At 43.5% G+C, this 13,327-nt stretch overlaps 1 protein-coding gene across 1 annotated transcript in view; it reads left to right on the forward strand.

Moving 5' to 3' along the window:
* Window positions 1-13,327, forward strand: part of DPYD (dihydropyrimidine dehydrogenase) — a 2,479,659-nt gene that overhangs the window by 2,420,447 nt on the left and 45,885 nt on the right. Inside the window, exon 21 of the mRNA XM_073643235.1 lies at window positions 5,053-5,196. Coding sequence (XP_073499336.1) covers window positions 5,053-5,196 — 144 coding nt within the window. The remainder of the gene's footprint in view (window positions 1-5,052; window positions 5,197-13,327) is intronic.

Below are 13,327 nucleotides of genomic sequence, written 5' to 3' on the forward strand. Positions count from 1 at the left end.
CGCTCTATGGTTGTTCTCGTAAAAGCACGCACTTTTACAAATGATGGATTAACCCCTCTCAGCAAATAACATGCTGGAAGAAACTTAATGGTTTTAATTCACTGAAGCTAATAGCCTCAGAGAAACATATCTCCTCTCCAGCACTTTACCAGTGACTTTGTCACAGCATTAAAAAGAAATCACAACTTTTTTAACTTACTGTACTAAAAGAGGTTTTCTAGTAATGTAGATTGTTGGCCACTCATTAGAAAGAAGGAACTGTGGAACTTCAAGGACTGTAATGATAATGACTACTTAAACCTTCGACTTCTGTCAAGGTCCAGAGAATCCACATTTCAATTATTCAACTTTTGGAGAGATAAACCCCTATTAATCACATATTACTTAAGATAGACCAGCAATGTACCATAGCTACCCCCCCCCCAAAAAAATAAAACTCCATTAACTCTTTTAATACATAATTAATTTAAACAAATGTCTTAATTAAAATATAAGGACTGGGGCTTAACTTTGACTCTGCACACCTATTTATTTTTATTATGTAAGTTTTATTTTTAAGATTTGTTGTGCTTCTCAAATTCCAGTTCAAAGTCTTGTCCACAACACAGAATTTTTTGTGCATTTTCACAAAACGTTACAATTTGATGCACAAATTCCTTATGATTGTAAATTGTTAAGCTTTAGTTTCAAAGCGTGCCAGATATCAATTTTTTTCAAAAACATATAGGCATTAGAATATAATATGTTTTTTATAGTTTAGAACAAAGTGAGAAACATAAAAGATAGTCTAAAAAAGTGGAAAAATGCAATGGTTATCGGAACTACAAATTTGTTAAGTTTACCATTTTCAGTTTTATTGCTGTTTATGATTGAATCCATGCTTTCAATAAAATTGTCTTTCTGCATTTCTTGAAGTCCCAACATCTCAAATGTCAAACACCAATGAACAACCAACCAGCTATCTATAATAAAAGTCTTGGCTTTCTACATATCTGAAACTGAGTACTCTTGCAACTCTATTGCATTCTCTTGCAACTCTTGCAACTCTAACACTAATGAAGCAGGTTCCTTCTAGTTTGTGTATGTCAGCACCTTCCAGACATATCTTCCTCAGTAATCGCTTGCTGTTAATTGACATATAATTCAGGAACTCACAGTTCGGTGAAAGTAGGAGTCAATCCAGTGTCTGAAAGTAAGCTTTATTTTACAGACGTAATTGAATAAACATTTACACAGTGGGCAGAAGGTACAAAGCAACATATAAATATAGCATTATGCCAACATAGCAAATCTTCAAGGGGGGAGATGGGAACAAGTCATCTTACACTATTTTACATGTTGTAGCATCGGCGTCTCTGCCTCCTGCCGGGCAGAGACGCTGTTCCCCTCACCGCCACGGCCCTGGTCTGGCGTCTCCTGGCTCCCACCCTGCAGCTACTGTGGCATGCACTGCACGCAGCTTCCTGGGCACTGTGCTTAGGGCGCGCTCCCTCCCTCTTAAAGGGGCAGCATGCGCCATCCTAAAAAGTCCCCGGCCAATGGCTGGAGGACTTCCCCTATTTAAAGCACCTCCTCCAATATGGAGGTGCCTGTGCAAGGTTGTTGTTCTGTGTGCTAACACTTGCTTCAGCCCTCAGGTCCCGCTGCCTGTCAATTCTGCCCGCCAGTCTGCCTGTAAGTCCTGCCCGCCAGTCTGCCTGTCAGTCCTGCTCGCCAGTCTGTCTACAGCCCAGCCCGCCAGCCTGTCTATAGTTCTGCCCGCCTGCCTGCTTACCTGGAAGCACCTGCCAGTTACCTGCCATGCCCGCCTGCCCGCTTACCAGGAGCACCTGCCAGTTACCTGTTGTGCCCGCCAGCTCGCCTACCTGGAGCACCCATCTGGCTATTAGCCGAACAAGCCTGCTTATCTACCCGGACCTCCTGTCAGCCTCCCTGCTGTGCTCATCTGCTCTACCGGCCAGTTCCTGCCATCTGACCCGTGGGATTCACCTGCTCTCACACAAGGTCGGTCCCACAGTGGCACCTGGTCCCCCTGCTCGGTCCCTCCCTTGTTCACGGAGTCGATTGAGCCGACATGTGACCTTGGTCATGCCGAGTAGGTACTTAGTCACGCCCATCTGGTCCCTCCTTGCACCAAAGCACAGAGGGTCCACCACCCGGACTCGTAACATATGTCTGTAAAAAAATATAGATGGTAGGACCCACATTGATCTGACAACTGTCATCTGTCTAGTGGATGGGTGATAATTTTTGTAGCTTGAAATACCCTTTATGCCCTTCATACAATAACACTTCTGTTATTAAAAGATAAATTGTGATTTATGGAAAAATGGGGGGATGATCCAGTTGAAATTTTCATCTTGGTGGACTGGTGATAGTCCACCTTATTATCTTGCTCTTTACATATTATTTGATAAATATTAAAGGGAACCTGTCACCAGGTTTTCCCAAAATAAATGACAGTCATCATCTTTAAGGCCTCTTTTTTATAGCATTCTAGTGTGTTCCCAATCCTCTCTGCAGATCCTAAAAAGACCTTCTATTATACCCAATCCGATGGGCTTCTCTGGTCTTGATCCGGCATCTCCTCTCTTCCTACAATCACATCCTCCTTCCTTGCTTTATGTGAAACACACATCCTACATCATCCAAACAGCGTCCCCCAATCATGCTCCAGTGCAAACGTGCTTTTCTCTGCTTTTCTGAGGGCAGAGCAAAGAACTGTAGTAAGGGCTAAAGAGTACAGATGACCCAGAAGTAAAGCCGACACATGCACACAACAGTACTTTGCTCTGTCTTCGGCTGGGCAGAGAGAAGTGCTTTTGCACATGAGTATGTTTGGGGACACTGTGTGAATAATGTAGAATGCGTCATCCACATGAAGCAGGGAAGGAAGACGGCGATTATAGGAAGAGAGGAGTCTCCAGATCAAGACCAGTGACTCCCGTTGAACCGGAGTGCACCTTCTGTGGGTATAATAAAAAATCTCTTTTGGAGTTTGCTGAAGGAATTCGGGACAAACATACAGCATACTAAAATGCTGTAAAAGAGGCATTAAAGTGTAATGGCTGTACTTAATATTGGGAAAATCTGGTGACAGGTTCCCTTTAATCTAAGGAGTAGGGTTTTGGTTTGACTTTGGTTTTGACTTGGCCAATCTTAGTCTTTTTTTGCAATTCTAATGTCAATTTAACAGTCAATTTAATTCTTGAGATTGAATCATTGTCCTTCTGCATAACCCAATTTCATACAAGCTTAAACTGCTGATTTATCTTATTTGCCCTATGATTATTCTGTAATAAAATTGAGTCCTAATGACAGCAAGTTTCCAAGGTTCTGTGTCTCCAAAGATCTCAGATCAACATTACTTCATCTTCCTGCCTTAGAGTATGTGGTTTCCAACAACCAAGTCATATCAGAGCATGCTGGAATTAATAATTTCCGAACAGCTGAAGAGCCACAGATTATGGACCACTGATCAATAAAGATACAGTGACACATTTTACCGAACTCTATAAGAAAGCCATAAAATGTATCAATTATATCAGGGATCCCAAACAGCGACGACACAACGGGGAGATCACGCGATATCTCACCGTGCCGTCACACTGTCAGTATCTCGTCCGGAGTCGCGAGAACGTGATCCAGACTACTCGCTACGTGGATATCGGCAAGCGACCAGTGAGAGTATGGCGTCATACCTCTGGGTTCCAAAGCCTGGAATCCGTGTTTACGCCCTCCGTAGGTCACTGTTAGCTTCACGATAGGCCAATTATTATTATTCTCTGCCACTACCGGCCGAGTTTGAAATATAATACAGGCCTGGCCGGATGCCTGCGTTTTGGTAGCATATATGGCTTCGGGGAAGGGAACGATTACAGAACAGAAGAAACAGAACTATTAAATTTTGTATTTCATCCAAAAGGGAGGCAGTGTTTAGGAAAAATATATACAAGGATGTTACAAAGGAGACATTAAAAATACATAAGCAGTTACATAAAATAAACAGGATAAAAAGGTGAAACACTATAAAGTTTGCTGCGACGATTCAGTATAGGTGGAGGAGGGGCTCCCCAGTTTGATTATGCTGTTCTCGAACATGACCCGTTGCTTATAATTCTCATTTTCCCCTGGCAATGAGTGAGTCTGTACTGTCCATGAGTTCTCTTATACCTAAGGGGAGATCTGACCACACGCCCCCTATGGTAACATCATGTGGGCTGGTCTCCAGCCTGTACATTTTATTAAAAACACTAACTTCTGCGATAACTCATCGCTCGTTGATCGCAGAAGCTTGCAAACAGCAAAATTTTTTCTCTTATGATTTTACCTTCAGTTAGAGACCACACATTGCATAGCTGCAGTCTGCTATTCTGGTGTTTTTGCGCTACGGCTCTCTGATTTGGCTTGCAACAATGAAAAACTATGTATGCATTCCTCGGCTGTTTCTGTCACTAGAAATATGGGTCCCATTATTGTCAGATGCATGGAACTTACAATATTTCATATTTTGTTTGCTAGTCGGATTGTCTGGAGATTTCTTTGTTAAGCTCGGGAAAGCAACTTTCCCAGTTACAAGCAAATTAGTGCAATCCTGCCAATAATTACACCCTGCATGTGCCAGGGACAATAGGCTCGCATCTTAATGAAGTTTGGTGACACCTCTTGGCTGGCATTTGTTTGTTTAAGGCCTTTTGGATGTGGGTAATAATTTGCAGGAAGATACTGTATATTTTCGCCGAGACAGCTCTCAAAAGATGGATAAGGGAGGGGGTGAATATCTATGTCATGCAAATATGGAAGAACATTTTCTTGATATTAATATTTCCCTGACAAAACATTACTTCATCTTCCTGCCTTAGCGTATGTGGTCTCCAACAACCAAGTCATATCAGAGCATGCTGGAATTAACAATTTCTAAACAGCTGAAGAGCCACAGATTATGGACCACTGATCAATAAAGATACAGTGACACATTTTACCTAACTCTCTAAAAAAGCCATAAAATGTATCAATTGTATTAACTTTTTTTCCTTCAACTTTATTTTCCAGAAACTGCCAAGCTTTGGACCATTTTTAGAGCAACGAAAGAGAATCATTGCTGAGAACAAGATCAAGTCACTTTCTCAAAATGCAAATGCTTCTGCAAATGAAAAGAAACCCTTCCATCCAAAGAAACCTGTACCAGCAGTCAAGGTAAAAAATAAAAATAGAAGTAAAAATAAAGTAAAAATAATTTGTAGGTATGGATACAGAACTGAATTCAGTACCAGGAAATGATTGATAACAATTCACTTTTGCTTCATAAACATTCCGTACACTTTGCATTAGAAAAAAATTGGCCGTGGAAAGGAGGCGTCTTTTCTTTCTGAAATTTGGGGCTGGCTAATGCTTTGTATCTAATATATACAGTTCCTAAATCATTAGATAGCTCTGACACATTTTAATTAGAATGGTTTACTTGGGCCCCCTGCTATTCCTTTCTGTCTTAAAATGTACATTGCAAATAAGTGAGTGACTGTAGTCAAAATGCGGAGCTGATTTATAAAGACTCACAGATGTTCTGTTAAGGTATAATTAGTTTTGTAATATTCAAGGATGGCTGCACTCTTTGTTCCTTCCTTTTGATTGTTAAATAACATTGTGTTAGTTATATCTCTCACACAGTGCATATGTGCAATGAATTGAAAACTTCTAAAAGTATTACTTTTGATAAAAGATTAAAACGACAGTATCAGGCGCTCATCATGAACATCTAGTTTGATTTATTTTTTACAGTTGACATGTACTGATACTTCTTATTGGAGTATCTCAATAATATTGTTGGGTCCTGTTTGATAGTCCCTGTGTTTTAAATGTTTTATGGAATCATTACAAGATAAACTACAGTACATGTGAGCTTTTATATTCCTTCCGCTGCCTGGCGTGAATTATGAAATGGTAAGAGATGAGCGAATCTTTTGAAATTCAAAATTGCCAGCTTTGCCAAGTTTTCCCCAAAAGTTTGAATTGTGTAAAACGAATTTTCTATGAATTGAAAGCACATAATTGCATCCAATTGGCTTGAAAAGATGTACATGACACTATAAGTTCTCGTAGGACTGTATCCAACCGGTTTCAACCTCTTTAACACAAACATAGTCTTAGTAATATCAAAGTGACCTCAGCATCTATGACTATGGGTAAATGGATAGTAACCGCTCTTCACTGCTATGCTGTCACACACTATCTGTACAGTTTATTCAGTGTTTAGTAGCTATACCTATCTCTATGGCTAAGCTGTTAGATGTCACGTCCTCTCACTATTTAGATTCTCCACAAAATAGTTGCAACATTCTTTTTCCATGTTGTCTTTTTTATGCGTTTGGAGCATACATTGCTCTTAGTTATAGAATGTGTTACTCTCACACTTGGACTGTTTAGCGCGAGTGTGGATCGTGGTCCCACTGTGCCTTGGACTGAGGAGAGCCTGGAGGGGCGTGACAAAGTGCCACATCAAGACTGGATGCCCTAAGCATGCAGCAAGGGAATATGCACAGCAAGCAGAGGACAAAAAGCACACTGCATACAGCAAGCAAAGGACAAGAAGCTCACTGCATGTCCTGGAGTGGTGAGTAAGTCGGTGTCCTTGCATGGTGCATTATGAGAAGCCATGCAGGGACGCAGGCAGTGGTGTTACAGTACACCCATTATGCCCCCTCTTCTTCAAGACTGCAAGGATCGTCTGCAGAAGAACTGAAGCCCAACTCTCCTAAGGACCATGTTCAGTCCAGTCCATTGGGACATCCTCAGGACAGAACAAGGCGGGCATGATACCAGGAACCTTGGATTGCTAAGTCTCTCTCTGCCAGGCAAGATCAGCTACCACCATAGAAGATACAACAACCTGGACTTCAACCTGGTTGGTGGATAGCAGAGACCTGAAGGTTTCCGCCTTGATGTCTTTGTCAGCAGGACACTTAAGAACTGAAGACATCCTCACTGAGTCCATCTTCTGCCCGGTGTCCAGAAAAATACATCCTTGAGGCAGAAAAGTTCCTGGGAACTGATCATTGATACAATTGTTGGAGATGTGTGGAGAAGTTGTCACTCATTCCCTTTCTTCTGAGACATCAGTACACCTTGACTCGATGACTAGCAGACCAAAAATGACCTGACTGTCCACTGCTTCAGTCAAGGTCAAAGGTGGAGAGGCAATACTCTTGCCAAAGGTAGCCTCTCCTACAGACCCAAGGCTTTGGAGTACTTCAGGCTTCTCAGGACAAAGACAGGTGCAATGTTCTATACAACCGCTGCAATAACTTAATCCCTTGTTAGGTCAAAGTTCAGATTGCCACTCATACAGCCAAACATGGTCGACTTGCATGGGTTCAGAGCAGACAGCCATCCCAGGAAGTTGGGGAACAAGCGGTCTTTGGAAGGACGGAGCTAGTCATGACAGTCTCCTTACATGCGTCACTACTTTGGTATGCTCCTGAAAGCTGGGAAGGGAAGAAGTAGCAGGCGATTCATGACTTGGCTTATCGAAGACCCCTCAGAAGGCCAACAGGAAGGCCTGTAGGTCTGAGGTGACAGGATCCCTTCTTTCTCACAAAGGGTTGAGCTATGCTGGGGCATCTCCTGCTAAATAGGACAAGAGGAATCCTATTTTAACCTGATCGGAGTAAAAATGAAGAGCAAAAAATTTGTAGCACTTCATACACTGCTCCAGGAACCCACAGCAATGATTCAGATCCCCATAGTATAGTGGCGGATCTGGTGAGATGGGTATCACTCTGGGAGCGCAAGTTGCAGATTGAATAGGCACGGCCGCAGGAGCTGCGACTTGGGCTGGTGCAGCAAAAGTCAGGGCTTCTGGTCGGGTAAAAATATTTTTTTCCTGTCACTTATACTGGCAAAACAATAGTTGATATAACTCAGAGAGCAAAGGAGTGGGGTTCAGCAGGGACCATGACCTGAGAAAACTGTTGCACTCATGCTCGGACTGTTTAATGTGAGCCTGGAACGTAGTCTCACTATGCCGTGGACCAAGGAGAGCCTAGAGGGATATGGCTAAGTGCCACACCAAGACTGACCTTGGATGCACGGCAACTGACGATGTCACGGTCTGATTAGAGCCTGGGAGGGAGAGACTAGGTGCTACTCCAGGGTAAACCTCAGACACATGGCTGCTGACCCTCAAGGAGGTATACAGACTGGCATGGCTGATTCACAAACAGGCGAGTACAGGCAGCCACGGTTAGTATACTGGCAGACGGGTACTGGCAGACACAGCTGATGTACAGGCGGGCTGGTGTAGGACCCAGTTTAGATGCGGACAGACACAGGTACAGGTTCAGGGTTCAGGCCTGGGTATTCAGCCCCTAGGGTGGCAGAAACAGGAAAGATCAGATACAGGTACAGATTCAGGGTTCAGGCCTGGGTATTCAGTCCCCAGGTTGGCAGGAACAGGAACGGTCAAATACAGGTACAGATTCAGGGTTCAGGCCTGGGTACTCAGCCCCCAGAGTGGCAGGAAACAGGTTCAGAGACAGAAACAGGACAGGACCTAGCAACTCAGTAGTTGCACAAACACACTGAAAGAGAATGTTGCTCAGGCACCACCCAACAGGTGGAGGTGCATTAAGTACCAAATGTCCCTCAGCAATAGGCTGGGGACACATTAGGAATGCGCACACTGCCCCCTTAAGAATCAGGAAGTTCAGGCGCCCTAAGCATGCAGCCAGGAAACATGCACAGCAAGCAGAAGACAAGGAGCACACTGCACACAGCAAGCAGAGGACAAGGAGCTCACTGCACAACCTGGAGTGGTAAGTAACTTGGTGTCCCTGCATGGTGGGGCATGGGAAGCTATGCAGGGACACAGGCAGTGGTATTACAGAATTTCATGGAATGGTACAAGTGTAACATATAAAACAAAATAAAATAATCCATCCCATTTATTGGCATGACAACTATAATTTCACTAATGGTCAGCAATCTACTGATATTTATGTGTCTTATGAAATTACATGTGACAAATGTCAATCTTGGGTGAAACCCTTTAACGGAGAAGTGTGTAAGGATTGATCATATTCAAGCATTGATTTTATCCATGCCCTACTATGTTAATGAGATTTTTATAACATATTATGAAATTGTCCTTTTAAGACGCTGTTCATAACATGTTTTTTTGCACTACGTTTAGTATGTAATCTGAGAAATTTTGCAATGTATACAGTAAACATGTCAATAGGGTTCTTTACAGACAATGGCCAAAATACCACTGTCTGTAAAGTAAAAATACATACTGTCTGTAAAAATACATACCGTATACAGGTAATATATATCACTATACCACAAAAGTAAGATATGAGATAGAGTATGAACTGCTTTTTCCACCTTACAGCATTCAGTGGTAAAAAAAATATTAGCCACCAAACGGATAGTTTTTTAACCTGGAAGTCTATGGGTAACAGGTGCCACTTTCACGGAAATCAGTCATAGGAATCCATTCAACTATTCATACATCTAGTGTTTCTCAGAAGCTTTTGTTAATGGCAGATCCAACATATCATTATAAACTATGGATGAGGGATCTATTTTACATATTTTTAACATTCACCAAATAACAATGACATCCGTCACCTATGAGCTATAATGACATCCATTAAACAGGTCCAGCACTTATAGGCTATAATGGCATCTGTAGAGCATCTTAGAAATGTGTGATGGGTGCTACTATTGGACATCTATAACCGTCTCTGTTTAGTAAGTATTGGCAGCATTTTCTTGCATCTACATAAAACAGAGGCCATAAAAATATGGAGTAAAAATGGCTTAAGCCATGTTTTTAACATAAGGGGAAACTTACATGGCCAGTAATTAAATTATTATTATTTATTTTTAGAGCACCATTGATTCCATAGTGCTGTACACGAGAGAGGGTTACATGCAAAATACAAATAAATTACAATCAGCTAACAAACAATGACAAATTGGTAAAGGTGGGAGATGGCCCTGACCTTGCGGGCTTATGGTCTACAGGACAATGGGGAACGAGACGGTAGGTTGAGAGTTGCGGTAGCTCCGATGGTGATGAGGTGGCAACGGGGTCATTGTAGGCTGTAAGCTTTCTTGAAGAAATGGGTTTTCAAGTTCTGTCTGAAAGTTCCGAATGTTGTGGAAAATCAGATGTGTTAGGCATAGGATTAAAGAGGACGAAGGATACTCGGGAGAAGTCTTGGAGGCTATTTGGTGAGGAACGTACAAGTGTGCAGGAGACAAGGAGGTCTTGGGATGACCAAAGATTAGAGATGAGCGGTGTTCGACTAGAACTGTTCGCCAATCTCAAATTCGAGCTGTTTTGGGCGGTGTTCGAGTTGTTCGACGAACCCGAACGATTTGCAAAAAATTCGGCTGTTCGAGGTTATGTTCGATAACTGTTCGTGCACCAAAAGCGTGTCCTGCATGTCTGGCGCTATTTAGAGCACCAATCATGCAGGGATTGTCTGCCACTCACTGTAATGCCACAGCCATGGTGGTTGTGGCATTACAGTGATTGCCCAAATCGATGGGAACAGTGCTCACAGTGAAACACGAAAAGCCGGCAATTCAGCAGCGGCATAGACCGGTACCCGACAATTTAGAACCGAAAGAATAGAGCTTCTCACATAGATTAGATAGATATAAACATGTCAGCCACATATATACGAAGTACAGTGAAAGTGCTGCTTACTGTACTTGTCATTTAGCATAAAGGATTTATCAAAAAAAATAATAGTGTTTTCATGCACCGTCTCTTTAAAAAAGCCGGCCGGCAATTCAGCAGCGGTACCCGACAATTTATAACAGACAGAATAGAGCTTCACACATAGATTAGATAGATAGAAACATGTCAGTCACATATATATGAAGTACAGTGATAGTGTTGGTTACTGTACTTGTCATTTAGTATTAAAATAAAGGATTTATTATTAAAAAAATTGGCGTGGGGTTCCCCATAATTTTAGTCTCTAGCGGAGGTTAAGCAGACGGCTGGGGCAGATGTTTGAAGCCTGGGAAGGGGGTAATACCCACGGAGCTTCCCAGGCTACTAATATCAGCCCCCAGCTGAATACATAGCCTTTACTAGCTATTAAAATGGGGGACCCCCCCAAAAAAATGACGTGGGGTCCCCCCTAATTTAATAGCTAGCAAAGGCTAGGCAGACAGCTGGGGGCTGATATTAATAGCCCAGGAAGGGAGCCATGAATATTGGCCCCCTCCCAGGCTAGAAACACCAGCCGTCAGCCGCCCCAGAAATGGCGCATTCATAGGATGCGCCAATTCTGGCACTTAGCCTCGCTCTTCCACGCTGCCCTGGTGCGGTGGCAGGGGGTAATAGGGTTGGGGTTGATGTCAGCTTATAATGCCAGCTGACATCAAGCCCAGGTTAGTAATGGAGAGGCGTCTATAAGACACCCCCATTACTAACCCCATAGTCAAAGTTAAAAAAAACACAAACACCCAGAATAAAGTCCTTTAATTGAAATAAAGACACAATCCTTTATTGTTCTAAATTAAACCATACTTACCGTCACGCCCATTCCAGCTGAAGCCAACGATCTCCTGCAATAAAAGAAAAATAATAAAGCAACCTCATCCTTACCTTTCCATGGTTCCCACGACAGCTTCAGCTCTGCTACATCGAGATGACAGGCTGGACCGCAGCAGAACGCTGCCATCCAGCCTCTCATCCCGCAGACACTGAGAAGCGCAGGCTTGCTTGCGCTGCTCAGCGTCTCTCTGTGACGACATCCAGATGAGCCGAGTTCATGTCCAATGAACTCGGCTCACCTCATGCACGTCACTGACAGCGTGGGAAAATTCTCACGCTGAAGCGGTGAGTGCAGGAGAATTCTCCCACGCTGTCAGTGACGTGCATAAGGTGAGCTCATGTCCAATGAACTCAGCTCACCTCCTGCACGTCACTGACAGCGTGGGAGAATTCTCCTGCACTCAGCGCTTCAGCGTGAGAATTCTCCCACGCTGAAGCGCTGAGTGCAGGAGAATTTTCCCACGCTGTCAGTGACGTGCATAAGGTGAGCTCATGTCCAATGAACTCAGCTCACCTCCTGCAGTCACTGACAGCGTGGGAGAATTCTCCTGCACTCAGCGCTTCAGTGTGAGAATTCTCCCACGCTGAAGCGCTGAGTGCAGGAGAATTTTCCCACGCTGTCAGTGACGTGCATGAGGTGAGCCGAGTTCATTGGACATTAACTCGGCTCATCTGGATGCCCTCACAGAGAGACACTGTGGAGCGCAAGCAAGCCTGCGCTTCTCAGTGTCTGCGGGATGAAAGGCTGGATGGCAGCGTTCTGCTGCGGTCCAGCCTGTCATCTCGATGTAGCAGAGCTGAAGCTGTCATGGGAACCATGGAAAGGTAAGGATGATGTTGCTTTATTATTTTTCTTTTATTTCAGGAGATCGTTGGCTTCAGCTGGAATGGGCGTGATGGTAAGTATGGTTTAATTTAGAACAATAAAGAATTGTGTGTTTATTTCAATTAAAGGACTTTTTTCTGGGTGTTGTGTTTTTTTTAAATACTTTACTAGAAATTCATGGTGGTCATGTCTAATATTGGCGTGACCCCATGAATTTCGGGCTTAGGGCCAGCTGATAATGCCAAGCTGGCCCTAACCCCTTTATTACCCAGTGAGCCACCGCATCAGGGCCCTGGATGAGTTGGGTACAGCGCCAGAAGATGGCGCTTCTATGAACGCGCCATTTTCCGGGGTGGCTGCGGACTGCAATTTGCAGCGGGGGTGGCCCAGAAAGCTTGGGCCTCCCTGCGCTGCGGATTCCAGCCCCCAGCTGCCTAGTTGTACCTGGCTGGACACAAAAACAGGGCGAAGCCCCACGTCAATTTTCTTTAAATTATTTCATGAAATAATTAAGAAAAAAAGGGCTTCCCTATATTGTTGTGTCCGGCCAGGTACAAATAGGCAGCTGGTGGTTGGGGGCAGCCCGTTCCTGCCTGCTGTACCTGGCTGGACACAAATATAGTGCGAAGCCCCACGTCAATTTTTTTTAAATTATTTCATGAATTTCCTGAAATAATTTAAAAAAATTTAAGTGGGGCTTCGCACTATATTTGTGTCCAGCCAGGTACAGCAGGCAGGAACGGGCTGCCCCCATCCACCAGCTGCCTATTTGTACCTGGCCGGACACAACAATATAGGGAAGCCCTTTTTTTCTTAATTATTTCATGAATTTCATGAAATAATTAAAAAAAATTGAAGTGGGGCTTCGCACTATATTTGTGTCCAGCCAGGTACAGCAGGCAGGAACGGGCTGCCCCCAACCA

The sequence above is a fragment of the Phyllobates terribilis genome, unplaced genomic scaffold (assembly GCF_046119375.1).
Source record: "Phyllobates terribilis strain yellow unplaced genomic scaffold, ASM4611937v1 Scaffold_8__6_contigs__length_399053987, whole genome shotgun sequence".
NCBI classification, from domain to species: domain Eukaryota; kingdom Metazoa; phylum Chordata; class Amphibia; order Anura; family Dendrobatidae; genus Phyllobates; species Phyllobates terribilis.